The sequence below is a fragment of the Pleurodeles waltl genome, chromosome 5 (genome assembly GCF_031143425.1).
Source record: "Pleurodeles waltl isolate 20211129_DDA chromosome 5, aPleWal1.hap1.20221129, whole genome shotgun sequence".
NCBI lineage: Eukaryota > Metazoa > Chordata > Amphibia > Caudata > Salamandridae > Pleurodeles > Pleurodeles waltl.
This window is the reverse complement of record NC_090444.1, coordinates 1,769,323,917-1,769,351,257: the sequence shown is the minus strand read 5'-3', so window position 1 is coordinate 1,769,351,257 and position 27,341 is coordinate 1,769,323,917. Positions and strand designations below refer to the sequence as shown.

Sequence of the window (27,341 nt, the reverse complement as noted above, 5' to 3'; positions counted from 1 at the left end):
ATTTTATGGTCAAACTAACATACAGTATTTTTATTCAAATTATGATGTTACCTTTGCATATGTTCCTATAATAACGCAACTAAGCCAGATTGCTAAAGATTGGGATGCTAAAATAATGAGGGAATTTTTCGAGCCAATGCAACCTTTTGAAACAGCTCACGCTCATAGGGAAAACCTTACCTGCTCGCTCTCTGCAGTAGAAATAAGCTTTTTAGATCGCACAGATGATAGAAGGGCACAAATGAATGCGAAATTAGAAAAAGAGCTAAGTAAGAGGACTTCAGTAGATAATTATGCTTTTGCCGCAATAAAAACACAAGGAAAAATAGCTTTAGACGCTTGGCATGTAGGGAAATTTTGTATATATCGTGGTGAATCTTATTATGATAACATTTTCGTGGGAGCGAGTGAATGTAAACATACGTTTATCTTTAAGGCCAAATGGACATTCATGTTGAACGGACTTGACCCTGTCATACCTGGTGTATATTACATTTGTGGGCATAATGCCTATTATCGTCTTCCAAAGGGATGGTGGGGGAGATGTTATTTGGGTATAGTGTTCCCAAAGGTTTATCAACTGGATGACCTATCGGTGATTCCAAAGACGTCTGGATCTCATCGTATCCAGAAAAGAGAGACCGCAGCTGCTGTGGTAGGAGATATATTTGGAGCCATGATTCCTTCATTGGGAGTTGTGTTGAATTCCATCAAAATAAGAAAGTTGTCTACTATAGTGGATAACATGTTGACAAAGTTTTCAGGTGCTATAATCCTGATGGATGCTGAACTTGCAGCAGAAAGAGCTATGACTCTTCAAAACAGGCTTGCCCTAGACATTCTTTTAGCAAAGAATGGCGGCGTTTGCAAAATGCTTGGTGCGCGTCACTGTTGCACGTATATACCAGACAACAGTGTGAAGATTAAAACAATGCTTGCAAATCTAACAAAAGAGAGTGCAGACTTGAAGGAATTGAAAGAACCAGGAGTTTGGGAGAAGGTTGGAAAGGGAGTTGCTTCAGTGGGAAATTGGCTTGGTGGCATTTGGAATGGAATATTACTAAAAATAATACAGGGAATACTAATAGTACTAATTTGCATCTTTGGGATTTGGGGAATAAAGAGGGGAATACTAATGATCATGGCAAGAATTAAGAGAAGGAAGGAAGAGAAAATGATGAAAAGAATGGCAGAAGAATACAAGGCAAGAACAAGGGGAACTAAAAGGCAAAGAGAACTGACAGAATTTTAATGGAATAAAATTTGTGGGAATGGTTTGGTGTGATGACAAATAGTCATCAGAGGAGGGATTGATGACGCAGAAACAAAGGTTTTACATTTATTAGCGCATAAACGTAGTGCTGCAATAATCAAGTGTGACTTTAACCGAACTAATAAAGATTGTACGGGGACAAATGTGCCCTCAGAGTAGTTCGCCAACATTTATAAGCGTGCTTTATATAACATGATGTATTAGAATTGTACTAATCTGACATAACCGTAAACGTGTGCCATGATTTGCTTGTTTGAAATGTTTTAACTTAGCATAACTTTAGTGGAGGCTTCGGCCTAGTTGCCTTGTCTCACGGTTTAGATGCTCGTGTTTTCCTAATGTGTTAAATAAACGTGTATTCTTGCTTGAAGCTGTACTTTTCCAGTGAGATCGGTTCACATGCTTATCTTTAAGGTTTCGTGCCAGCCTGGCATCTTCTTCTTTGCTCCAAGGTCAATCTGCAGGTGCAGACAATGGAAGCTCTGAAAGTGAGTTAATTGGTAAAATATGTTGCAACTTACGTTCCCGACTCCAAGGATAATGTATGCCTAGGTAGAAGCTTGTGAATTGTTGTTTTTGATTGGACAATTTGAAGCCAACCTATGAACCCTCCAATGGAAGACCCTACTGGATTTGAACTGTTGTTTATTTAAACCTGGTGCACAAGAAGAAAGCGGCCATTTTCCATTGCAGCCATTGCGGACATTATTATTGCCATTACAGCCATTACCCGCCATTTGCAGGACATTGCGGCCATTATGGCCCATCTTGCCGACCTCGTCATTTTGCCATCTTCTACGATGCCAATTGATGTTCGATGAGACTTTGATGCTTTCTCTAATCGAGAGAAAGAGACTTTAAGTAATTCTCGCCCTAGAGACTTTAACTTTGATTTGCCCCTTTGCATAAAGTAGTAGTTTTGTCCTTTTATCTTGCCGCTGTGAGGCAATTGCCCCGTCCACCCTGCCCCTTTGCCCCGTCCCATGCTGATCGAAACCGGTACCTGTGAGACGAAGACTTCCTTGAATGCTGATTGAATTGGGTAAATATGAAAGGAAAATGTACAATTGCATTGTGTTTCTTTTTAGGTAACCAACTGCTGATTTTTGATAAGAGCCCTAGTTAGGAGTTTTCCAAATCAATGTTACTAAATTGTTTTTGCATGAAATCCCACATGCAGATGCTAATTTGAGGTTAGATGAGGATTCATTTGATGCACAATGCAATTTGAGACCTTGTTATGCTGACTAATGTATGCAATTAGCTCATTACAGATTATAGTTTTAGTGGTTTGCGTTGCTATTATCGAATGCATTGTTATTCAAATGCTGCATAGATTGCATCTTTTTCGCCGTTGTGGACAGCTATTAATGTTCATTTACATATATCATTTGGTGTTGAGACACATTTATATCGTGCTAGCTTTGTTAATATAGGGAAATAAATTCATTAACTTTGAATGAACTGGTGTGGTTATTCATGGCCGAAAGGTCATGGTTCGCCAAAATGTTTTCTGGATTAATTGTGAAGTGTTATGTTGATCAGGGCATTGCTTATGTTCGTTATTGATTATTGATTTGATTAAATTTGACTAATCTCGGGTGAAGAGAGCCCCACTTGGTCAAAAGATTCATCGACCCAAGAGCGTCCAGGTACAGGTAATTTATTAGGTCGGAACGCTCTATCATACCACCAGGGTGGTCGGAGCCACCAGGCTGGAGATGAGTATCTCCGACCCGGGTCCACAGAAGACCGGCGGCGGTATTAGGAGCCGCCTTTCCACCAGGGTTTCTGCGGCGGTAGCACCGCCACGAAAACAATGGTGGAAAGGATACCGGTGACAGGGAATTTCTTCCCTGTCACTGGTAGATGACTCCCCCACGCCCCCAGCAATCCCAACACTGCCTCTCCAGACACAGCACCCCCCTCCAGACACAGCACCCCTTCTCCCCACCCTCCCTTCAGACACAGCGCCCCATTCTCCCACCCCTTACCCCTCCAGACACTGCACCCCCCTCCACCCACCCCCCTCCCCGCATACATGCAGAAGCACAAAGAAACCCACACGCACCACGCATACCCTCAATCACCTACACTTACATACACACATTCACTCACATGCATCCTTACTCGCATTCACCTCAGCAGTCATACACGCATTCAACCACGCATACTCACACTCATCCAAACATGCATACTCATACCCATCCAAACACGCATCCACCACAACACTCATACTTGCATACGCATACACACTTACATGCACACACGCACTCACTTCTACATTCAGACATGCATACAACCACACCTACACACATTCATGCGCACACGCAGATGCCACACTCTCATACACGCACACACAACACCCCCCACCCTCCCACCCCTCTCCCCTGTCGGACGATCAACTTACCTCGTCCGGGGAGGAGGTCGTCCGGCAGGGAACGGGAAGGGGCGCTTCCACCGCCAGCAGCGCCCCGACAGCAGGATACCGTCTGGCCATATTACTACACATAATACGGCGGGCGGAGTCCTACCGACAGGGTGGGGTTGGTGGTGGAACCGCCCAAGTGCCTCCTCCCACCAGCACGACTACTGCTGGATTTCCACCCAAAGTGTGGTGGAAATCCAGCAGTACCCGTGATATGGTGGGCGGAAGACCTCCAGCACTGGTGGTCTGCTGGCGCCTGTGGCTTTGGCAGACTTCATGGAAGACCACCAAAGTCATAATGAGGGACATAGTCAACAAATGAGATAAAAGGTAGGTGTCCTGTCTCTGCATGTCTTAAGGTTCATGTAGTTCATCTGTTGAAGGCTTCACAGTGGAAACTGAAAACACTATGATGACATGGAGCGTGTGGCTACCTTAGTTCTGATGGAAGGCTTTGTGGTCTACACCCATTGCCTTGAACTGTAGCCTTTATAGAATAGGAATGCAACAAACAACATTCAAGAGTTGAGAAATGTGTTGGTAGCAGGTTAACCTTGGTTTGTTCTCACTGGAACATGGATAAAGTGTGTTTAGGTAGTCCGGGTGGAAAGCATGCAGCATCTACTAACACATGATGAATTTGTTGCAGAAAACTCAAATTCTGCATACTATACCTCATTTTGGAAAGAAAAACATGGAATAGGAAGTATTTACCATACCCAGTACATATTGAATTCTTTGGAGTTGTCTTTCCCCACCCTTTCCTGCACACTGAAGGCTGGGAATAAAAAGGCAATTTTCATTTTAGGACCATCAACAGTATTATCTTCAGTCTACCTCAGACTGCTTTATATTGAGCCATCAACTGACTTCTGGATACTCTCATGAACCAGTCAGGGCCGGCTCTAGGGTGGTGCGACCGGCGCAGCCACGCCTGGCACTGAACTAAGGGGGGAGCTCTGTTTGGAATTAAATTACTGTTTGAAAAGCACCTGTACCAGAGTTATTTGTGCATCCATCAGTTTTAAGGCAGCAGTAAAAATGACAAGAAAATTCTGATTATTAATGTTCCTGCTGGAGAGACAGATCAGAGTTTTGTCTAGTGGCAGTTTGACTCATCATAGAGTAGCACAGAGGATTAATATACTTGCTGTAAAGAAGGCATACCATTCAGATCACAGAACTGTCTTTTATGTGGTTAGCTCAGTGTATCACTGCTTTTGTCACATTTACCTTTTTGTTACAGCAGTTCATACATTACAGTCCTAATATAGAACTATGACTTATGAACTGACATCAAAGAGCTGCATGCAAACTGCATAATATAGATTAGAACATTATATTTTTTTCCTCCATTCCTTCCTTGTGTATTCCTTATGTTGCTAAAAAGGATTGGTTTGGGTAGATATACATTCTTATTTGTAAAGCCAACTCCAAACAGCGTTTAAAACAAATGAAATGTATGTGAGAGAGGGGTTAGAGGGGCTGTGGAGAGATGAGGGGCACTGCTGGAGGGTGGTAGTGAATGAATCCGTGGAGGAGGTCAATGGTGGGGGTGCCATAAAATGATTGTTGCACCAGGCATCACCAGCACCAAATCCGGGCCTGGAATCGGTGCCCTAACCAACAGAAGGTCTTTTATAGGTGGAACGTTTCTATGTTCACTTCCCAAATGCAATTGAACAACTGTAATGGTTCTCCAGGGCCTCAGAAATTGAGGCCTCTTTCACACTGACTTTTGTTGTAGACCATCACTATCTCTTTCGAAATTGTGCCTGCCCTGTCCCTTTCCAAACTTTAATTTGCAAATTCTGGTGCCAGTGTAGATGCCAGGTTTAGTGGTGCAATCCTACAGATTACCCACAAATACATGCACATAATTAGAAACATTTCCAGACCACAAACCCTTTATAAATTCATGTAGATCCTCACACATACGTCCTCCCAATAAGACTCTGACAATCTTAATATTGTCATTTACATGAATGATAAATCTTTGTTTAAAAAAAACATTGATGCACTGATGCAGTCATTAATGTCACATTCCTAAGTCATGATGGAATCAAGAACATGCATAAGATAACTCACCAGTAGTATGATTAAATCTTAATTTGTGCACACTTTCCCTCATGGTCTTTAGCCCCCACCTCAAGATAACTACCCAAAAGTGACACAACTAAGGTGAGATTAAGAAAGTAACATCCCCCATAGTAACACTTACAATTTCTGATGCTGATATCTAATATCATAATGCCTTATTAAACCCATTTGTCAATCTTATTTTGTCTAAGTAACTACAAGGAAGTAGATACCATCCTTCATGTAGAAAAAGTAATATTGACAATTCTAATTTTTTAATTTTGTGAAAACTTGTCTTGTGATGCATATTCAAAGCCTACTCTTCATGCAAACACATGTATGAAGGTTCTCATCATCCTCATTTAAAGCTTCCTTCATATACACTCTACGGTAAGTAACACTGTAAACTCCACTTACCTCTAAAATGAATGTCTTTCTGAAAGTTCTTCTTTCTATAAATTTACATAGCTTTTCAGTGCCATGAAATGGAATCTAAAAATGCAAAAGTAAATGCTATAAGACAATACCCTCATCTATTTACTTGAACACAATTGGCATACAGTCCTCATTGTTTGCAAAAAAGTAGTTTTATACCTGTTCATTCAAAAAGCTGTCTTCAAGAGCCCAGATATAACCGCAACATGTTAAACCTTCTCCGTTTCTGAGCTGCCATTAAATACCATTCAAAAAACCTGCCAAACTTCTCACACGTTGTGAGACCTCAGAAGTCAGCTTGCATACTTCCGGGTTCGTTTGCATTTCTTAGCGCTGACTTGCTTTAAAGTGCTATCTCGAATATTAGAAATCCTATTTGATCTATATGTAGTCAACCTCTATTATAAAATAAAAAATATTTTATTAATACATTCAGTGTCATTCAAAAAATCAAAACAGGCTGCAATTTTAAAGGATTGAAAAAGTAATTTGTACACTGATTCCAGACTTGAACCTACATCCTTGTCACATTGAGGTGATCCACCAATGCAACTTTATAAGAGACTGCTCCGTTCAATACCTTGAACATACAGAATAGACAAAGTAAGATAAAAATTGCCAATGTTAGTGGGTGTTCTTTGTACTCTATTTCTAATCTGTTTCATAACAAAATTAAACTTGATATAATTTAACTACATGCCCTGGCTTTTACCAATATGCCACCAATAAACTCCATCTAATCCAGTGGTATGGTATATTATCTATGTTGCCATTTCCTAATCTATCCAACATACAGTGAGTACGGTTGGGATTTAATAGTATTCCTTAACTCAGATCCGAATTTAATAGCTCACATTATGTAAGTTCTAACACCATACTTTTGAACCTCTTCTATTCCATAAACCCAAAAATCAAATGTACACCATCATTCAACTTATTATGTCAACACTACTCCTCTTCATTGTATAGCAATGTGCCACCAATGCAATCCTAGGTCGTTGCTTGAAATTAAGAAAATGGTAAAATTCTTATTATCTATGTTACTACTTCTCAATCCCCTGACAGGAGTTAAATACGGTTGATATTGGATAAATATTCTTTATTTCAGATCCCATTCCAATAGCTCAAACTATATACCCGTCAAAACCACAATTTCTATAGACCTCTTATATTTCATAAACCAAAAATCAAATACGTGCTCCTCCATACACAAACTTGATATCACTCCACTTGCATCTTCATAACTTACAATGAACCAATAATACAGTCTTAAACGATTGCTTGAAAATGCTAATAAGGCCAAGTTAATGATACCCACACCAGAAAACCATTCACAGTCAACAGAACAATCCTATCAGTATGCCTAAACCTGTCAAAAACATAAATATAATGAATATACTAGTGATAAAGCAATGAGAAAACCTTCTATCTGGGTGGAATTTGATGAACACTATTTGAATCAATGGAGTGATGAGAAAATTGTAACATCTTTCTGTGGATTTGATGTACAATATCAAATAATTAAAGAGCCTTTTTTTCATACACGGTTCAAGTCTGGTTATATTGAAAATGTAGGGTTTCTCAGATTATTAAATTCATTACTGTGCATGTTGACTTTTGATCCTGACCCCTGCCCTCCCAACACTACTCACCCTCGCCCCATAACAGTTAAGGGCGGAAAGTGAATACTTTACTTAGTTTTCAGACCCATAGTGGGACAGACCCAGGTTTCCTGTAGCAAACAACCTCAGTAACCAGGACTGTATCCCAGTAGCCCCTATCTGCCCTGTGCACCCTGACCCCTAAAGGTGGTCTGACAGATATTATCAAACAAAGAGACATTATGGGGGCCATTATGAACACTGCAGGATTCCCTGCCGTGTTCATACTGGCAGTCTAAACATAGACCGCCAGCCCCTAGAAGACCCCGACGGCCCTATAATATACATTCCATTGGGCCGGGGGAATGCTGGGCCTGGACATTGCCGACGGCTCAATGCCGCAGTGCGGCCGGTGCAGCAGCACCTGTCACGCAGATCACTGACCGTAAATCAGGCAGTGACCTGCGCAACGGGGCTGTGCACGGGGCCCCTGAACTGCCCATGCCAAGTGCATGGGCAGTGCAGGGGCCCCCAGAGCACCCCTTCTGCCAACCTTTTTTTGGCAGGGGAACCCGCCAGGGAAAGGCTGGAGGAACAAGGGTTTATTATCCGGAGGGCAGCGCTGCAAGGGATAATTAAATCCGCCATCGTCAAGTTGCCTGTCGGCGGTAGCCTGGTGGTGGCGGAAGGCCGCCTGTAGCGGTCCGCCCTTGTTCATAATATGGCAGTCCAGACTGCCATGCCGGTGGCGGTAATTTCCGCCACCGCCGGCATGGCGGTCTGAACCGCCATGTTCATAATGAGGGCCTATGTAATCCACATCAAAGCGGAATGTTGATTACGCAAACTTGGGTAGGGAGACAAGCTTTTCTCACTGGATGACCCATTTAATTCATAAATCGTGCATATCCCTAAGTTCCAAGTCTCATCAGACATGTTAAAGCCATCCTCTCTTGACATGGCTAATCCTCCATAATAAACTATGACTTTTGCGACAGAGATAGTTATACTGTCTATTTGCTTAAAGGGACTACACAGATGAGCCTCTGTTGTCTTACATATAGGTCTAGGAAATCTTTAAGATAGTCTGATGTAGCAGTGATATGTAAATCTAGGACACAGTATTACAGGTAAATGTAAAACTATTATTACCCTGCTATTTGTTGTGCCTCCTCTTTACGTGTTTTAATACTCGAATGATGAACATTTTTTTTCACATTTTCTAGGATCACTATGATTTTGGTATGAGAGCTATAAAGACTGTGCTTATAATGGCTGGGCAAAAGAAACATGAGTTTTCATTAAAGTAAGTATGCTGTACTTCAACTACAGTTGTATTGTGTCTCCCATTCTTAGAAAGGTCTAAATAGTTTCAAACATCTGGGTAAGAAAAGCAGAGTCAGAAGAACCTTTAAGACAATGTTAATGTTTTAGATGTTTGATGGGAGAATGAAGCAAAAACCCAATTTAAAAAAAGATGAACATCAAGCAAATGAAGATGTTTTATGGAATAAGGAGCTGCCTATAAGTATTTTATTATGTATCTTCCATTTACTTTCCTGTCTGCGGATGGAGGGTTTATTTTCAGCAAGCTCTTTGGAGTACCAGAGTGCTGAAGGTTTTACCTTGCGCTTGCATGTTTTAGTTTGAGCGTGGATGTTCGCATACTTCTCCAGAAAGTGTTGAGGTTGTTTATGTGTTCGTTTGTTGCCATCGGATCTGGAATTGGCAGGGTGAGAGATGATTTTAAGCATTAGGTTGTCGATGGAGAAGTCTGTAAAGGATCTGATGGTTTGATCTTCTCTTTTGTGTTGTCTTAGTTTGTTGGCAGGATGCTGAACAGGGAGATGTGCATAATCAGGTGGTCAGTGCAGTCTAGGAGTATGGGTGGTCTCCAGTGAATTGTTGGTAATGTTGAGAAGACGAGTTCAAGGATATGACTTTTAGAGTGTGTTTTTTTTTTTTTAAAGATTGAGGCAGGTGTTCTTGTTTCTTTAACTAGTACTGTCTGGGAGGTTGAGATCACCCAAGAAGATGGCGTGTGTAGGAAAGATGAAGTGATGAAGAGAGCCAAGAATTCATTAATGAAGTTCTTCTTTTGCCCTGGAGTCCAGAAGATGAGATAGAAAGTGGTGGACTGAGTTGCATGAGAGTGCAGAGTGTGACATTTAGCATGTCTGTAGTTCCATGGAGTGAAATGATGCTTGCCTTGGGTGAAGGACCATCAGAATGTATAGATAACAGCAAGGCCTCCTCCCTTTCTTATGTGTGCAGTCCATATGATGGATGCTGCAGTCTGTGCAATGTGGGAGGTCTAAGATGTGTGAAGAAATGAGGGCGGAACTTGTTTCTGTGATAAAGAGGGCGTCAAGCTTGTGATAGGAGATATCGTCTTTGATGTCTGATGCCTGGAGTACTGCAGAGTAAGTGTTAATGAGCAGGAGCTGGAATGAGTGTTCTGTAGTTTGAGGGTGTATGGTAGTTAGTACAATGTGTATAAGATTGAGTCTATGTGCTGTGAGGGTGTTATGTGAATTTTTTATGTTGCCTAGTTCTCATTATGATTGTGGGGATTGAGAGTACAGGTGAGGCACGTGATTATATCTTACCTTGTAGGTTTCAGTGGAACAGGGGTTCTGGCCAAAGGCCCTTCCTGACCATAATATACCAAAACAGGCCCTGCCCTGTCTTCCCTTTGCTGGGGATGCCCATGCAGTAGGATACTCTGAATAGTTGATTAAAGTAGGGACAGAGCACCCCATTATGTTACTACATGTACGGGTGAAAGCTGGGAAATGAGGTGAAGTTACTTCCTGTGACGATGGTGGTGGGGAAGAAGTCCCCTTGCCTGGCTTCTTTTCTTAAAGATATGTGGGAAAATAGTGATGTCACTTCCTGTGCAGATATATGCTGGGAAATGCACTGATTATCTCTAATGTGGAGTTTAGATTGTTCCAAAATTGGCAGCCCTTCTAGCGGGGGATTAAACCCCATGTATGTTCTGCCTGAATTTGGCCTTATGCAGCTGAATCTGTCATTTTTGTCTGGTTTGTGTTAGGGCACGCTTCAGAAGTTGACAGTTGCCTTAGTGAGTCTTGTGTGGGGTGCATAGGATTTTAATCTGGATGCAAATTTCTGCTTGGAGCATGTAGAGTGTTACCCGTTAGATGAAAAACCATAGTTGCAGATTCCATCTCTCAGTTGAAGACTTCTTAATGTGCTTCTTTCATGTTATTAAGTGAACTTAGACACCACTAGTGGTCAGGGACACACAGGCTTGAGAGTTCCCTCCTGTCACAGCTGGTCCAACAAAAGGTGTACTAAACGTGGAAGGCATGATATAGTAATAATGTGTGTCACTGTTGAAGTTCAGATACTTGCCTGAAAAAAGGCATATATATTAACCTGCCTTTTGCATGGCAAACCATATAGCAACACATCAGTTCAGATTAATCACAAATTGTCGGCAAAATATTCACATTTTTTGCAAAAACTGCTTCGCAACATCATAGAAAGAAGCTTAACATAAATAAATGTTATATTTTCTCACCTGTATAACGTTTGCCTCTATATACTAATATTAGTGTAAGTGTGGGGAATATGTGAGTAAAAGTAAGTTTGAGTTCAACTTTCCTTCTTTCTCTCTGCCATGATGGGGATATCACCTCTTTCTTTCCTTTTTTTCCAAAATGTATGGGATCTTACCACAAAGCAACACCCTGTGCCCTTTTTTTTTTACTACTGAGGAATAGTTCACTTATCGAGCCTGCTGTCTGTACTTTTAAATGATATTTGTATAACAAACAGCCAGGATTAATGAGAAGAATGCTGCTACATGGAGTAGCATTAAAAGGTTAATGCATAATGATAGTCGCTGGTCTTTTAATGAAATTGCACTGTAGCTTTGTAATAGATAGAGCAGAATAAATAAATGACACATGCAGCATCACGATGTCAGAGAAAGACCAAAAGATGCAAAAGTGGATAATGCAGTCAGGCACATGCACGTGTTCTCACATGACTAGAGGAACTAGACCTTTGCGCATGTTAGCCATTTGTACCCTAAGAACTCCTGTATGTATGTTAATATAGCTACTCACACATTCTATTGCTAACAGGGGTCCTCTTACTGGGCACTTAGCCAGCCCAGTCCTGTCAATGGGTAGCCATCTTGTCATTGTGGAGCCCCACACAGCATCTCCAGGATAGTGGGTGTAAGGTTCACTGAACTCTATTTTGCATCTCTCATGGCTTGAGGTTTTAAACTGGTGGGTTCCACATTTGCCATTGCCCAGGTGCCAGTTCGCCTCCTTGCCCAAAGCTCTTGCCTTGTACAGCCCCTTCTCCAGCCACTACCAACTGAATCCTGTTCTTTTCTCGCCTTTTTAAGCTTGGCCCAGTCACCTGGCTGCAGACGATTAACACAAGTTTACCTCTCTCAGGAGTTAGTGTAACCTAGTTTGACCCCCCCCCCCACCACCACCATTCTAGCTTTGTAATCCAACAGTTTTGCTGTCCCATCTTGCATGGTCACACATTTTCTCTTTCCAGAACTGAAACTTAAACAAATTACTGCATCAGTCCAAATGTGTTTTTTTCCAGTGCATCTCCCCGCGAGTGATTGGTTCTCAGGAGTAGATGCTGTTCTGTCTCTTTCCCTTTCCTTTCTTCTGGGCTTCATATGCTGTTTCTGTAGAAAGTTCTTCTGTCACTGCAGTCTCCCTGTGCCAATTACAGTGTGCATGTGGAATATAATCCCAAATGAAGGGATCCATAATATCTTAGAGCCCCGGCCGAGCCTAGCATTTTCTCCATGCTTCCCACGACTTCTCCCTACATTTACATTACATGTCCTTTCTTTATTGCCTTCTGCATTCGCTTTTCACATGGATTAGTCCTGGTCCTTTGATATACCTCCTTAAAAAATTGTTGTTCAGAGATTTTCATTTTTGATTTGTGTTTTTGTATCATTAGAGAAGTAGTTTAGCTTGGGTAGACATTGCTAATATGGGCCAGTTTCTTTTTGGATGACATTTTTTAAAATGGCAGATGAGTTGTAGTGATGATGTAAAATTTCAGAACCCATGAGACCAACATACTTCATTTTGGTGTCAAAACATAGGTTTTGGGGTCAAGTTGTCATATAGAGAAATAACTCCTCAGGCAACCCTTCTGTCATTTTCCAAAATGGAAGCTCTATAATGATGTGTTTTAGCCATCATATTGGTAATTTATTTTAATATTGTTTTTGTTTCAGGTTTTTCGTTTGTTAGAAATGGGGTCTCTAGTTGGCAGAGGTATGTACCCTGTCCAAGTAGGGACCACAATCCTAGTGACAACACAATCCAAATTACCCTGTGCTTACCCTCTGGTAGCTTGGTACTGAGCAGTCAGGCTTAATGTAGAAGGCAATGTGTAAAGTATTTGAGCAATAACTCATACCATAACACAGTGGAAAAAACCCACAAAAATACACCACACAGGTTTAGAAAAATAGATAATATTTATCTGAATAAAATAAGGTAAAAATGACAAAAATCCAATAAGCATAAGCTGAAATATCACTTTTAAAAGGTTTCAAAGAGTCTTGGTTCTTAAGAAACAATAGTTGTATCCTTATAACACACAGTACCTGCGTTGCATCAAAAGTACAACGCACGGGGACCACAGAGGAGGAGATGCATGGAAAAATAGGGTGTTGCGACGTAATTTCCTGCACGGCATAGACGATGTGTTGTTTCTTTCCATGCTGCAAGGTGATGTGTCGTTTTTCAGGAGCGCAGTCTTGGTTCCTCACTGCGGTGCAGGGATATTTTGAAGCCCAGGGACAATGCGTTGAAAATCCTTGACACGCTGGTAGAAGGAGCAGGCGCTGCGTCAATCCGGTGGGTGATGCAGTGAATTTTTCATCACGAGGCAGGTGCTGCGTCAAATTTCCAGTCAGGAAGCCAGTTCTACATCGTTCCAGTCGGTGGTGCAACGATTTTTCAACCGCGGTGCAGCTGTTGCAGCAATTTCTGCAGGCATTGCGGCGATTTTCCGACACACAAGGATTTCTTGAACAGGTGAAGTCTTTGTTGGCCCTGAGACTTTAGAAACAGGAGACAAGCTCAATCCAAGCCCTTGGAGAGCACTTTAGGAGTAAGACAGAGTCCTTCCAGCAGAGTCAAGAGTACCAGGCAGCAGGGTAATAAGCAGGAAAGCAGTCCTTTGGGCAGCCAGGCAGTCTCTCTGACAGAGTCCAGGTGTAGGTCCAGAAGTGTCTGATTCGGAGGGGTCAGAGACCCAGTTTATATACCCAAAATGCCTTTGAAGTGGGGGAAACTTCAAAGAGTGGTTTTGAAGTGCACAAGTTCCCCTTTAAGCCCATTCCTGTCTGCCAGGATCCCTGAAGGGAGTTATCAGTCCTTTGTGTGAGGGAAGGCCACTTGCCTTTGTGAGCCCCTCCACCTTCCTGCCCAGGAAGACCTATTCAGTATGCAGATAACTGCAGATGTGACTGGGGGTCCTGTGTTTGTGGATGTCTGGGTGAAATGCACAAGGGTGGTGGTCAACCATCACAGACCAAATGTGGATTGGAGACAGGGGTACTCCTTCCAGATCAGAATCTACCACTTAAAGGTATATGAGGGCAGTTCTAATGCTAGTCTACGAGAGGAGCAGGCCTTATACTAGTGGAAAATGAATTTATGTGTTTTTCACTACCAGGACATGTAAAACACATACAGACATTCCCAGCCTTTTACCTACATAGCACCTTGCCCTATGGGTTACCTAGGGCCTACCGTAGCGGTGAATTATATGCAGAAAAAGGGGAGTTCAAGGCTTGGCAAGTAGCTTTAAATGCCAAGCCGAAGTGGCAGTGAAGCTGCACCCACAGGCCTTGCAATGGCAGGTCTGAGACATGGTTAAAAGGCTACTTGTGTGGGTGGCACAATCAGTGCTGCAGGCCCACTAGTAACATTTAATTTACAAGCCCTGGGCACATGTAGTGCACTTTGCTAGGGACTTACATGTAAATTAAATGTGCCTATTGGGTACGAACCAATGTTACCCTTTTTAGGAGAGAGAGCATATGCGCTTTAGCACTGGACAGCAGTAGTAAGGTGCGCAGAGTCCTAAAACCACCATAAACAGGGTAAAAAAAAATGGAGGGGCGCAGGCAAAAGGTTGGGAGATGACCACCCTAATGCAGTCCGTTCTAAGAGTGTTGATTTAAATTCGTAAACATGAGCAAAACAGGTGACAGCAGAGGAACTTTACTTCCTGACAGTGTTGCTAACTACAAAATCTGAGGACTCCTTCCGCAACAAAAAATGTGTCAAATGCCAAACTAATCTGTAAGAAAAGCTAAAATCAACTGTAGCTGAAGAGAGTTTGAGATGCAGCAGAAATACGGCAAGGCGAAGTTCACAAAAGATTGAAACTGATTGGTGAAGATGATTAAATATTTTATCATTGTAACAAGTGCTACAAGTCTTATACAATGGAAAAAAGCCTGGGAAAAATTAGTAAAAAAATAGCAGAAATCAGTGAATCACAACAAGAATCTGAGTCTTCTGAGAAAGCTACGACAATCAAACTCAGTGCCCATCCACTTAGAAGATTGATGGCTACCCCTCATCCCCCTCCAACAACTGATCAGAAAGCAGAGGATCTTCAATGTGTTATCTATGGTTTAGCCAGAATGAGGGCCAAAGGGATTGAGAAAAGAACAAAGTACAGAGCATGTAAGTCTCAAAGGGCAAACATGTTTTTGTCTGCAGCTAGTTTCTTCCAAAATTAAGTTTTCAGCCGAGTAGCTCATCTAAACAGTGAGGTGAATGTATTTGCAGCTGACCTGTATGCCCACCCAAACTGTATGCATGCATACATTCAAAAATATGAATGTACAGTGAGCCCCCAGCAGCAACGTAACCGCAGCCTTCAGTTAAGTTTGCATTATTTGAAAAAAGCAAATTAACTTTTAAAGCCACTCTTGAGTGCTGGCTACGGGTTCACACTCAGTGAGATCAGTGAACTAATGTTCAACACTGATGAAACTGTACTGATACATAATAAATAAATTAAGAGTTTTCTGCTGAGAAGGTACAATGACAAAATGTGTTTTTGTCAGTCTAACAAAAAGAGTGAGGCTCTTATGGCGTTCTCAGCTGATTTGACTTTTGAAGTTCTTGCTGCCAAAATAAGGCCACAGGATGCCGTAAAATCAGCAGGAACCATTTTAAGAAATGTCCTGAAAGATTTAGATTTAGGACTTAATGACAGATTTTGTGATTCTCCAGAGATACGCAAATCATGGGAGTCAACAAGAATGCCTGATATTATCAGCAAAGCAAAACTGCTACAAACTAAAGTGCTTGAGTTCAGAACAGAAGCCAACAACATTGATGATGGCTTTGAAGATATAAGTGAAGAAGTGGAAGACAATCCAATGAACCCACAGGCGTATACTGTGCAAATGTACTGTTTTTTCTAAATCATGTTTTATGAAATACATCATGGCAGAAAGAAAACTCTGCTACACATGATGACTGCCCACGCTATCTATTACAAGTGAAAAAGTAGAGAGTTGATCACTTCAATTAATAGGATTGGTGTATCAACAAGTTATAATGACAAAGTGAGATAGTACAGAGCAGGAACTTGTTAGCAGCTCTTGCTGTAAAATCTTGTGAATCCGACAGCACACCACTTCCAAGTTACTTTACCAGGAAAGAATTAACAATTGCTCTCTTGATAATTTTGATTTTGAAGACAGCTTTTCTTTGCCAGGAACATCCAGCACATAGGATACTGCCATGGTACTTTTTCAAGACTGTACCAATGAAGTAGCTGCTGGAAAACAAGCGGTGTCAGCTGTAGGCATAAACAAACAAAGCTGCAAGCTTATAACCCAGCTGCCTTGCCAATGTGTGCAAAATCACTACAAGCAATCAATACGTCCCAGTCTACCAGAAAGTTTCAAAGTGGCTGAGGACCTGGATCTTCTTCTACCTGATGCTGCGGTCCGCGAAGATGATTTAACTGAATTTATCGCATTTCTTATTCAGTGTGGACAGAAAGTTGAAGAAAAGCCAGTTCCACCGTGGGCTGAAATTCATGTGTTGATCTCCCAGAATACCGTCCCACTAAAGAAGGTTTGGTTTTTACCAGTAATAGCATCTCCAGACACAAGCTAAGCAACAGTATACACAACTCCTAAAAGAATTCCAAAATGTGGGTACTCAGCTTGAAGATCAGCCTATGCTGCCAATGTTCTGCCATGAAGGTGTTTTCTGTATCGTAGCTGACATTTTTATGAGCAATCCAGTCAAATGTGATGCTCTTTATCCAATGATGGGCATTTTCCACATGACAAAATGTGCATTGCAGTGTGCAGGAAGTTATCTCTGTGGATGTGGCATAGACAATGCACTTTTTGAGGCTGAAATCTTTGTAAGCCAAACTGTCCAGTCAATATTGAGCGGAACTCATTATGTTAGTTCGTTACATGGCATGCTCATCATATCTGAAGCTATAGAAAAATGCATTAGAATGCTTTCTGGAACAAGAATGACAAATTAGGTTTTGCATATCTTATCTCAGAAGTGAACAAGTAACAGGGTGCACTTCATTGAAAAGACATAATGCAAAGCCAGGCAATGTTCAATACACTTAGTTCAAAACTAGGAAACCTGAAAACCAAGTTCATAAAGTTTGTCAAAAAATGTGAAAAAAATCAGAACTTTGCAAGTACTGGTGAAATGTTTTACACATTATAGCTCTAGAAAAAACCTGGTACATGCTGATCGGAAAGGTGATTGGGAGATGCATGTGAAGTCATTGATGACTGTGTTTCGCGAATTCAACTGTATAAACTACCTGAGATTTGGGTCCTGGTATTTGAAAAGAGTGAAGAAGCTAGTGGTGGCAAACCTTCCCTCTACAGAAAATGTATCCAAAGACATTTTGCCACGAAAGACAGAGAGGGAAGATTCAATGCGGTGGTTCAAGATATGAAACTGGAACAGACAATCCAGAGATCACAGAAAAGCTCCAAGGGAATTTTTGGTCAGACACAGAAAAGTAAATATGTTGCTCAATGGCAGCTAGATTACCATGAAGTCCTTTCTATTTGACATGTTTTCAGAGAGATGACATGCAAAATTAATGAACCATCGTGAAACTGTTCCTCACCTTGAACTTGTGGGAAAGAGAGGGTAACGTATTATTAAACATGTTGACAGCCTTCTTCATTCCATACTGCAGCAAAGAAACCCCTTTGAAATGATTGAGCCTGTGCGATTACACAACTTCGTAACCAAATAATATGTGGATAACAATATAAAGACACATCTATTAGATGTCCTGGAACAGTGACTGAAACTGTACGCAGAACTGAACCAGGAGAGATTTGTATTTAAAGAGAAAAAGATGTTTGACATTATCACTAAAGCTAAACTTACACACTTTAATTGTCATAGTAAGAGTTTCGTCCAAACAGCCACTACAAAACAAGTAACAAAAAAACAACTTTCTCAGGCCAATTTATCAAGGAAATTCCGTTGCATGATCTTCTTCCAACAAACACATTATTTGATGGAGATGCTGCAACCGAACCAGTGAAGCACAAACTCATACAAGAGCTTGAAAAAAAACTTTCACCTGAAGAATTTCAATTCGAAAAAGTGTCCTCATTAAAAATTGCTGTTGTTGTGGACTATATGTCACAATTGCGAGTAGTCAATATTTCATCCATGCAAAACTTCAGAGAGATCGTTCAGACTGTTCTACAGTTATCAAAGTCAGTATGCACTTGCAAGAACTGCTCATTGTCTTTGACAATTATCTTGAACTATCTGTTAAAGAATGTGAGAGAATCAGACAAATGTCTACAAGTGGAACAATTGACCTTGCCTGCATCAAAAATTCAACACCTATACCTGTGCAACTTGATAAATTCTGGTCATCAACATCGAACAAGATGAATTTGGAGGTAGTAACTCGCTGAAACATTGCTGATGCTTCAGTGAACACTAAATTTCCAATTATTGCAAGTGGAATGATTGTCAATGAAGAGTTTGTGCCTGGAAAGATATATTCAAAAGTTACGGGTCATATTGTTCAAGAACCTAACAGCAAATTGGAGGAAGCTGACCTTCGTGTTGTGCCACATGTTAAGTGGGCTGTTTTAAATGGTTCCAATAGAGTAATTGTACTGTAAAATGACACAGATGTTATTATTGTGCTACTTAGATTTGTTGCAATGTTCATAAGTCAAGGATTGTCATTGTTATGGAATCGTTATGGAACAGGCGAGAAAAGACACTTAATCCCACTTCATATTCTGTACAAGAAACTTGACCCAGATATGCCCAGTGTTCTTATCAAGGCACATATTCTTACGGGTGATGACATTTTGAGCTAAATTGGAACAAAGCTTGGAGCTTTAACTGCTGAACCTGTGAGGTTTCTAAAAGGATTTGCTGAGGCAGAAAAAGAATGTGACTTTAAAGACGTATAAAAATACCTTGTGCTTGTGTGGAAAATGAGTTCTGACTGTCACACATTTCAAGATCTTCAGCACAATGAGCTCAAGAGATCAGTCCCGCTAAGTGACTTTCTACCAATGTCATATTCTGTGCATGAACACAATAAAAGAGGGTTCTACTTGATCAGAATATGTGTAAATGTTTTGGATCATACATAGGTAAAGAGAGATCTGTGTGAATTTGGTTGAGAAGATCTTGATGGGGTGCTAAAACCTATGAAATTTCTAAAGCCTCTACCCACAGAACTTACACAAACATATACTTGCAAAACCTGTGCTACAAAAATACATCCCTGTCGATATGTTCTTCTCAAAAGTTCAACATGCTGTAAATGTACCACAAGAGATTTCCGAAACAAATAAATGAAGTGAACTATGAAAATGTGTCTAAAACAGCAGTGATAAACATTATTTTTTTCCTATTCAGAACATAAACATTGTTTGGAGTAAATATAAAAGGATTAAAAACCATTATTATTTGTTTAATTTCTACATATGTCTTTTCTTTCTCTTTTATAGCTGCCATTTTGGAAAATGGCAGAAGGGTTGCTCAGAGGAGTAATTTTCTGTCTCTATAAGACTACTTGACACCAAAAAGAAGTATATAGGTTTCGTGGCTCCTGAAATATTACATCATCACTGCAGCACATCCACCATTTCTAAAAATGTCATCCAGAAAAATTTGGCCCACATCAGCCATGTCGACTCTAGCTAAATTCCTTCTCTAAAGATCCAAAAACACAAATCAAAAATGAAAATCTCTGGACAACAATTTTTTTAAGGAGGTATGTCGGTGGGCTGGGATTAGAGCCAAGCCTGTAGGATTAGTGCCTTGCACAGCTGCTCTGGACTAGACTCCCCTGCCTGAGCAGTGGAAGCAATTGCTGCTCACATCCGGTGCGACCTGAAACTCAGACGTTCGATTCTCGGCAGGCCGACGGGAGCCTTTCTTTCTTTACAGATGAGTACTAATCGGAACTCCTGTTTACCAGTTTAGACACTTAAGTAGTTTGAGCTATATGAAACACAATTTAATAATATTCTTAGCATTTTTTAAAGTAAATTCTAATTTTCCAATGTAACCTGGGGGTGCCCCCACTTCATGTAGAAGCAAATTTTAAGTTTTCAGACATTTAATTTGCTTTTTATCGCCAATAGCAGCTAAAATGTGACCGATCGGGATCTACGTTTTGTGACAGGCACTGGTGCCTGCCCGGGACAGGTGCATCTGCATCTGGGGCAGATAGGCACTGTCTGCCCTTGTGTTTTTTTTTATGAACACTTTCATTTCATAAATATGGATGGCATTCAAGTTACATCAGTAGCGTTTTAGTGCAGCTTTGCCCCTTTACTCAAAGTGTGACCCATTAGGCACAGGCGGATCTTTGGAGATCGCAGAGTGGATCCAATCCACCAAGCAATCCACAGATGTTCATTAAGAACAGGCGCAGAGGGTCTATGACGAGGAGCTAGGGTACACCACGCCCCAGCTATGCCACTGAGTAGGCCCCAGAGAACAACTTACCTGCTTCTGTGAAGCCACTAGAGTCATGTCTGCACCCCTGTTAATCCCCCAAGGATCTCCGGAATCTTACATGCCACTTACGAACATACCCATAGTGGAGTTGGAACGCTAAAATAAAACCATTCTTAATGCCCACCCCTGGCATTCCCCTCATTTACATAAGCATAGAGTAAATCTCAGTGAATAAACTTGCAAATGGAAAGCACAGGCCCAAGAAAACAGTGCATCCATTTCACACATGTGGAACTACTTTTTCATTTGTGTGGCCTCATTACTTAAAATAGCTCTTAGTGGCTCTAGTCGAGGGTGGAGGCAGGCGGAAGAATATGGGTCAGTTGAGGGTGGAGGCAGGCGGAAGGATACGGTCAGTTGAGAGTGAAGGCAGGCGGAAGGATACAGGTCACTAGGCTGGAGTTTATATTTAACACAAGAAGTCTATATTGCATTTCACACCTGCTTGAATATAACAAATTGAAAAACACTCAGTTGTACATTCCTTGAAATGTTGTGTTTATCCTTCCAGGGACAGTAAAAGGGGGCTAACTGCACATGAGGAATCCCTGATTATAATCGGTGCTTTACAAGAAGGGAACTTGCCCAAGTTTCTGGCAGAAGATGTCCCTCTGTTTGAGCACATCATGGCGGATCTGTTTCCGGGCATCTCCACCAAAAAAACAAACACTAAAAGACTTGAGGTAATTTTATACATATTTTACATTTTTTGTACTTGTAAATCAATTCAAACTATAGTTTAAAACATTATTAGAGTCCCAGGTGTGACCAACACAGCTGGAGCTTTAATGAAGAGTTAAACAAGCATATCCATCCCAGTGATGTACAATATTGAACCTCTATGTCAATTTTGTAATGTAAGGTATTTAGATTTGGACCATAAAATGATAAATGTAATGGCCTTTCTGCTATTACTTGTCAGGTGTGTTCCTGGCTAGTGTGTGGAGGGAACATGCTCTTTTTTTGTGTGTGTTAATAAAGGTAAGTGGTATTCTTAGACTTGCCAGTGTAAACGTCAAGAGTCATACTGTTGGAAGCAAATAAATTCTGCATTGGCTTCTGAAATTAAAGTTCTAATGGATGCTCTTCGCCTTACAGAATCTTTATTTTTAACTTGTTAATTCTATTTTCAATTTTAATTTGGAGTCACAACAATGAATGGTACAACTTACTTCCCAATTGTTGTTGGATATCAATTGGACCTGTCGGCCCTGAGCACTTAAATGGTGCTGCCATGCTTGAACCAACTCAGCTCCCTTTTACATTTGGAGGTGTCGACAGTGCTGGAGACAATCCCTAATATCATATCACACAAGTTCACAATTAATTGGAGTCTTTTTGGTTGTTCCTGCTGTTGAGTAAAATAGTTTTGGCGTTTAAGGGTTACTGCAAAGTAATTGATGTCTAGCACTATAAATCAGGACTCCTTTGAGTAGTCTTGTATGTTGGGCCCAGCAGCAAAAATGTATTGCAATGCAATTCAGTACTTTGCCATGGTTCTATGTCACTATGTCGAGATGGATAATACATACCTACAAAATGTTGCATTTGCAGTGTCGCCTACCAGTTACAAAGTAAATACATATAGCATTATAGCCCACTGATGAGAACTACACCGGTTGTTAAAGGCCCAGAAGCACAGTTCAAGGCAGGAGGTACATGAGAGGTTTTATGAGAGAGATGAACTGTAACAACCAGCATAGAGAAAAGACAACCTTTCACTCACTGAGGAGTGAATGTTCTAAATTAAAAAGAAAGAAAAGCAAAAACTTGAATGTTGGATCAGAAGGTCTATGTCAAACAAAATGCCATAAACAAGTGAACTTTGATTACTGAGGTCAGGCTTAATCTTCTTAATGCTAGCTAGGTCAGTATCTCCTGCTGCAACTCCAAGACCCTGAAACCTGACTTTCCATTCTTAAAATATGCAAAATAAAAATCTCCAATGGGTTAATTATGAAAGCCGAAGAATTTTTACATCACTAATTTTCACCTCCTAGTAATAGGAAATTTTCAGAAGCTCAAATAATGCTAAATGTAATGTAGCATAGAAGAAAACTGCTTTAATAAAAGTCTGCCTTTGTTCCAGCTGAAAGGAGTTCACAGCACATGCAGAAGACAGTGTTATCCAATCTAACCCCATCTGCAACAGGCATTAAAAAGCTGTAGGAATGTGTTGGAAAATTGGTAGGCGGTTGGAAGAGCTTTAAATGGCAGGTACTGTCTGGTGCTGAGTACCTCTACTTCTGTAATTTGAAAGGGAGAGTACCTGCACTTTTTAACACTCTACCTGGTTGTATCAAACAGTAAAAAATGACTACATGTCCGCCCTTCTAAATTGAGCAGGCCGACATGTAGCCACTTCTCCGATGGCCCTTACATCCCAGGGCCATGGAGAAGCTTGGCCAGAGACAGAGTAGTCTCTGCTGTGGCCAAACTTGAGGCCCGCCTGCTATTAAATTAGGCGGGTTAGACCACTATTTTGGCGGGCAGGGAACTCCTTCGCCACTGCAATAGAATTTCCATCCCGCGAACCTATAAATCAGGCCGTTAGTGTGGTATACGACCCAGAATAACTGGATAGGCACGATTACCCTATTGCGAGTGGATTAACTTTTAATAGCCAGATTTATCTGCTGGTTTCTGTCCGGATACCTTATTCCAGGCTGCACGGTCCCCTGCACATAAATCCACGTTACTGACATCGGGGTCTTTGAGCAGGTCTTCTGCTCTCATCGTCTCCTTCTTGTGCATTATAATAAATGGATGCCTTGACTTGTTCATATTTTGGCAGTGTTCATTTTAACTGTTGCTTAAAAAGTCCTTTCATTGTGTAGCAAATGACCATCAGATACTGTGCTTCCTTTGGGTGTTGTTTAAGCCTTTAAAAGTGGAACTATGTCTGAAAAATAAATTTAATGTTAAAATGAAATACGTATTATACTTCTAGAAAGCAATATCTGTTGTCACGCACGAGCTGAGCCTGCAGCCTTGGGAAAGTCAGACGGAAAAGGTCATACAGTTTCACAACCAGATGCTGGTAAGTGTAACCCCATAACACTAGTAACAACACCAGTAACTTGTTTGGAGTAAAGCCTGACCTTTCAGACACAAGCCTAAGTCTAATGCATCATGTTTTCCAGTCCTCGTTCCTTGCCATCTTATTTTCTTATCCTGCTCCACTTTTCCGGCCTAACCATGCGCCAGCTACTCCCAATTAGGAGCCAGGATTTTACTACATTGACACAATCAACTTGGTTGGGCATGCATGTTCCATTGAAAATGCTTCTTTGTTGACTTGGAGACGAAGAATGGGTCAAGTGAGATAGATCTAACTGAATGTATTTAAGTAAAACATTGTTGCTGTTTTCTCGTGAGGACGTTAACAGCTGTCAGCAATCTGCCCACCAGGTATGCTCCAGTGCCAACCTGTTTCAGGGGAATGGTCAGTGCTTAATTTGAGCCAGTGGTTTCTGGTGTGGAGCACCAGCACTTATTTTTCTGCCTCAAGCATTTTCAGCAAGCAAAAGACACATATCTGAAAGCTGGAGGAAGAGAAAGACGGAACAGCATAAAAAAGGGAGAAAGCTGCAAGAGTGAGCTGAAGGGGCAGGGAGTGGCTGTAAATGGACTAAAGAGGCCCGAGATGGCTTCAGGACTATTCTGCCTAAGTATTCCGTGCTCGCACACTTAAATGCTGCTGGCGCGTGTTTCAGAGGAGAGCTTTGGCCACTGGCACGTTTGTATTTACAAACTAAGCACTGGGAATGGTAATTAACATCTGTTAACATGCTGCAATATACGGGCAATAAAGATATCTACACCAAGCCATCCCTACACACTAACATGTCTAGAATGGTATTATGTTTACCATGTTTTTCACTATTACATCTTTGGTGACTGTTGCTGTGAGGGTTTGCTTTATGTCTCTGATTGGCTGGTCTGTCTGAGCTGGTGTCTAGTTAGTACTTTTATTAAAGGTACAGACCATGATTCTCAGTTACTTTGTAAGAAGTGCAGACACAAATGTGGCCACCCACCACCACTGTGCAGACAAACGTAGGGGGATGTTTGGAAAGGTTCTTGGAAGTGGACGTTTTTATTTGATAATTTTGGAATACTAGCTGGCAGTCCTCCGACAGTGATGGTTGCTGGTTGTCACCGTTGGCATAATCAATTAAACCACTGCCCACAGATCATTCGAATGTAAATTGTTCAAATGAATCTGCTTTCTACCTCTTATTAAAATTGTTCAGACCTAGGCTTTTGCTCACTTTCAATAATCTCATTTGATAGCTGTTCTTGGATGGCCCAGGGGTATGTTGATAGGTTGTATGTTTCATCAATATATCTTTACCCTCATGGTTTACAATGAAGTTGAGGTGTGATCCTGTATGTGATTTCATATCCCCATGTAAGATGATTTTCAATGCAAGAATTTCTGACTGTACCATTAATGTTCGGCCTCCTTCACATCCGGCAATAGCATTTCACATTATTACACTGATTACACCTCTATTAAATGGCCAATTCACAAAAGTATTTATGAGTACGGGAAGTAGTACTACCAGAGTACTCTTTTTTTGTACTCTTATGTGCCTTTTGTGAATCAGCCCCCAGACTTCCCACTCTATGAGAAAAAAGTGTAAAGAGGGTACAGTTCTTGCTATCGGTGCAACTGTATTGCATATTCCCATTTTTTGCTCATTTTATTTCCATTGTAAATGTTTCAGTGCCAATTCACAGAGGCATGTAAAGTATGTAAAATAATACTACAGGAGGACTACCGTACTTTACATACTCCAAAATACCTTTTTGAATAGGCTGTATTCATACAGATACGTATTAAACATTTTTTCAATGGGCAATGAACTCTGTTGCCTGTGGGATGTCCTGAGTAACTTCCTTACTGATTCAGGAATCCTGTTTGATGATGATGATGATGTCATGACCCAACACTCTCTGTGGGAAGTCTGTAGTTGTGTCCTTCTGTCCAGATAGAGCTAAACCTTCTACACTCCCAAGTTGTAATTGTAAATACATTTATGGTAGGGGGTCAGGGTGATGCAGTTGTTCAAAATAAAAATCTGGTGCTAGCTGAAGACTGATATTTGAGTGCAGCTGATACATATGGTTTTGATTTGACAATCTTTTTCTTACCATGGTAAATGGCTGTGTCTGCACGTCTAGTCATAGAAGTGAGTACATCTCAACATAAGATAGCATTCAGTCATTTGTACATAGAGCTTCCCTTGACCAACAAGCATGGCCGCCTGGTAACCATGCTCACAAATATTTTATTTTCAGTGTTTTTGTTCTTTCTTGGCCCTCAGATATTGAAAGAATCTGCCTCACTTATGCCTGTAATCATTGAAGGAAATGATCAATATAATTCTGTATATTTTATTTGAAGAACATTGTTGTTATTTATACTTTGTCATACTTTTTGGATAATCAAAAGAGCTCCCATAATAACTATGTAGAACGGACGAGTTGCAAACTAGTAAAATGTAGTATTTATTGACAAAAAAGGTTACAACTTCTTCAAGTCTAGTCAACTGATTCCTACTGGTCCCGCTACTGTCATCTATCTTCAAAGCCCAACTGTCACAGCGTGATCAACGTTCTCAGTCCAACCAATAGAGGAAAGAATAGGAGGAACGTACCACAATGTGAAAGAAAATAGGAGGGCACTGGCAATGATGGATAAACATACAATAATAAATCATGTAAACACTTTGAATTGATTTTACCTTCAACAATAAGAGGGTGGAGGGGATAATATACAGAGAATCCAGAAATCATAACAAATTAATATTGATTGTTTGAGAACATATTTATAAGGATGTAACTGCTGCAATCTCAACAGGCCTGTAAGTATCTGCAAGAGCTTCTGTGGGACACTTCACAAAGCTGCAGGACACCTGGACACAGTGTGCCGCCGGCCGCCGCCACAACCACTATCACTGGCTGCTACCAGCAGTGGGGCTGGTGCACAAAAATACGCAGGTAGTGTACTGGTTCACGCAGTTATGTAGGTGCAGACCAAGGATGGTTACAGCAGCAACACAACAACAGTATAAAGTGTTTGTCTCTCACCCACATTCTAAATTAGCAATATCAGTTATGTTAAGTAACGATGAAGTGTGGGAATTAAAGTTACCAGTAGTGTCCTGAATATAGAACCAGTCCTAAATTCTGAAGTTTATTGAACTTCACTGAGCCATTGAGGGCACTCAAGCACAGGTCTATTCTGGAGACCAAATGGAGTTACTGGTGTTAAAATGTTGACAATTTAATCAACCAGCTCGAGCTGTGGCACATGGTCACATATGCTTGAGAATCATACGTAGACGCCAGAATAACAATCAGGAGTCTGAACATCACACAGTGTTTGGAAACATTTTGCTTCTGTTGAAACACATTTCAGTGGACAACAATACAAGTATTATAAC

The 27,341-nt window shown here is 40.9% G+C and overlaps 1 protein-coding gene across 1 annotated transcript in view; it reads left to right on the top strand.

Moving 5' to 3' along the window:
• Positions 1-27,341, top strand: part of DNAH14 (dynein axonemal heavy chain 14) — a 923,784-nt gene that overhangs the window by 362,797 nt on the left and 533,646 nt on the right. The window contains exons 34-36 of the mRNA XM_069236199.1: positions 9,043-9,122; positions 21,398-21,569; positions 23,837-23,926. Of these exons, the coding sequence (XP_069092300.1) occupies positions 9,043-9,122; positions 21,398-21,569; positions 23,837-23,926 (342 nt within the window). The remainder of the gene's footprint in view (positions 1-9,042; positions 9,123-21,397; positions 21,570-23,836; positions 23,927-27,341) is intronic.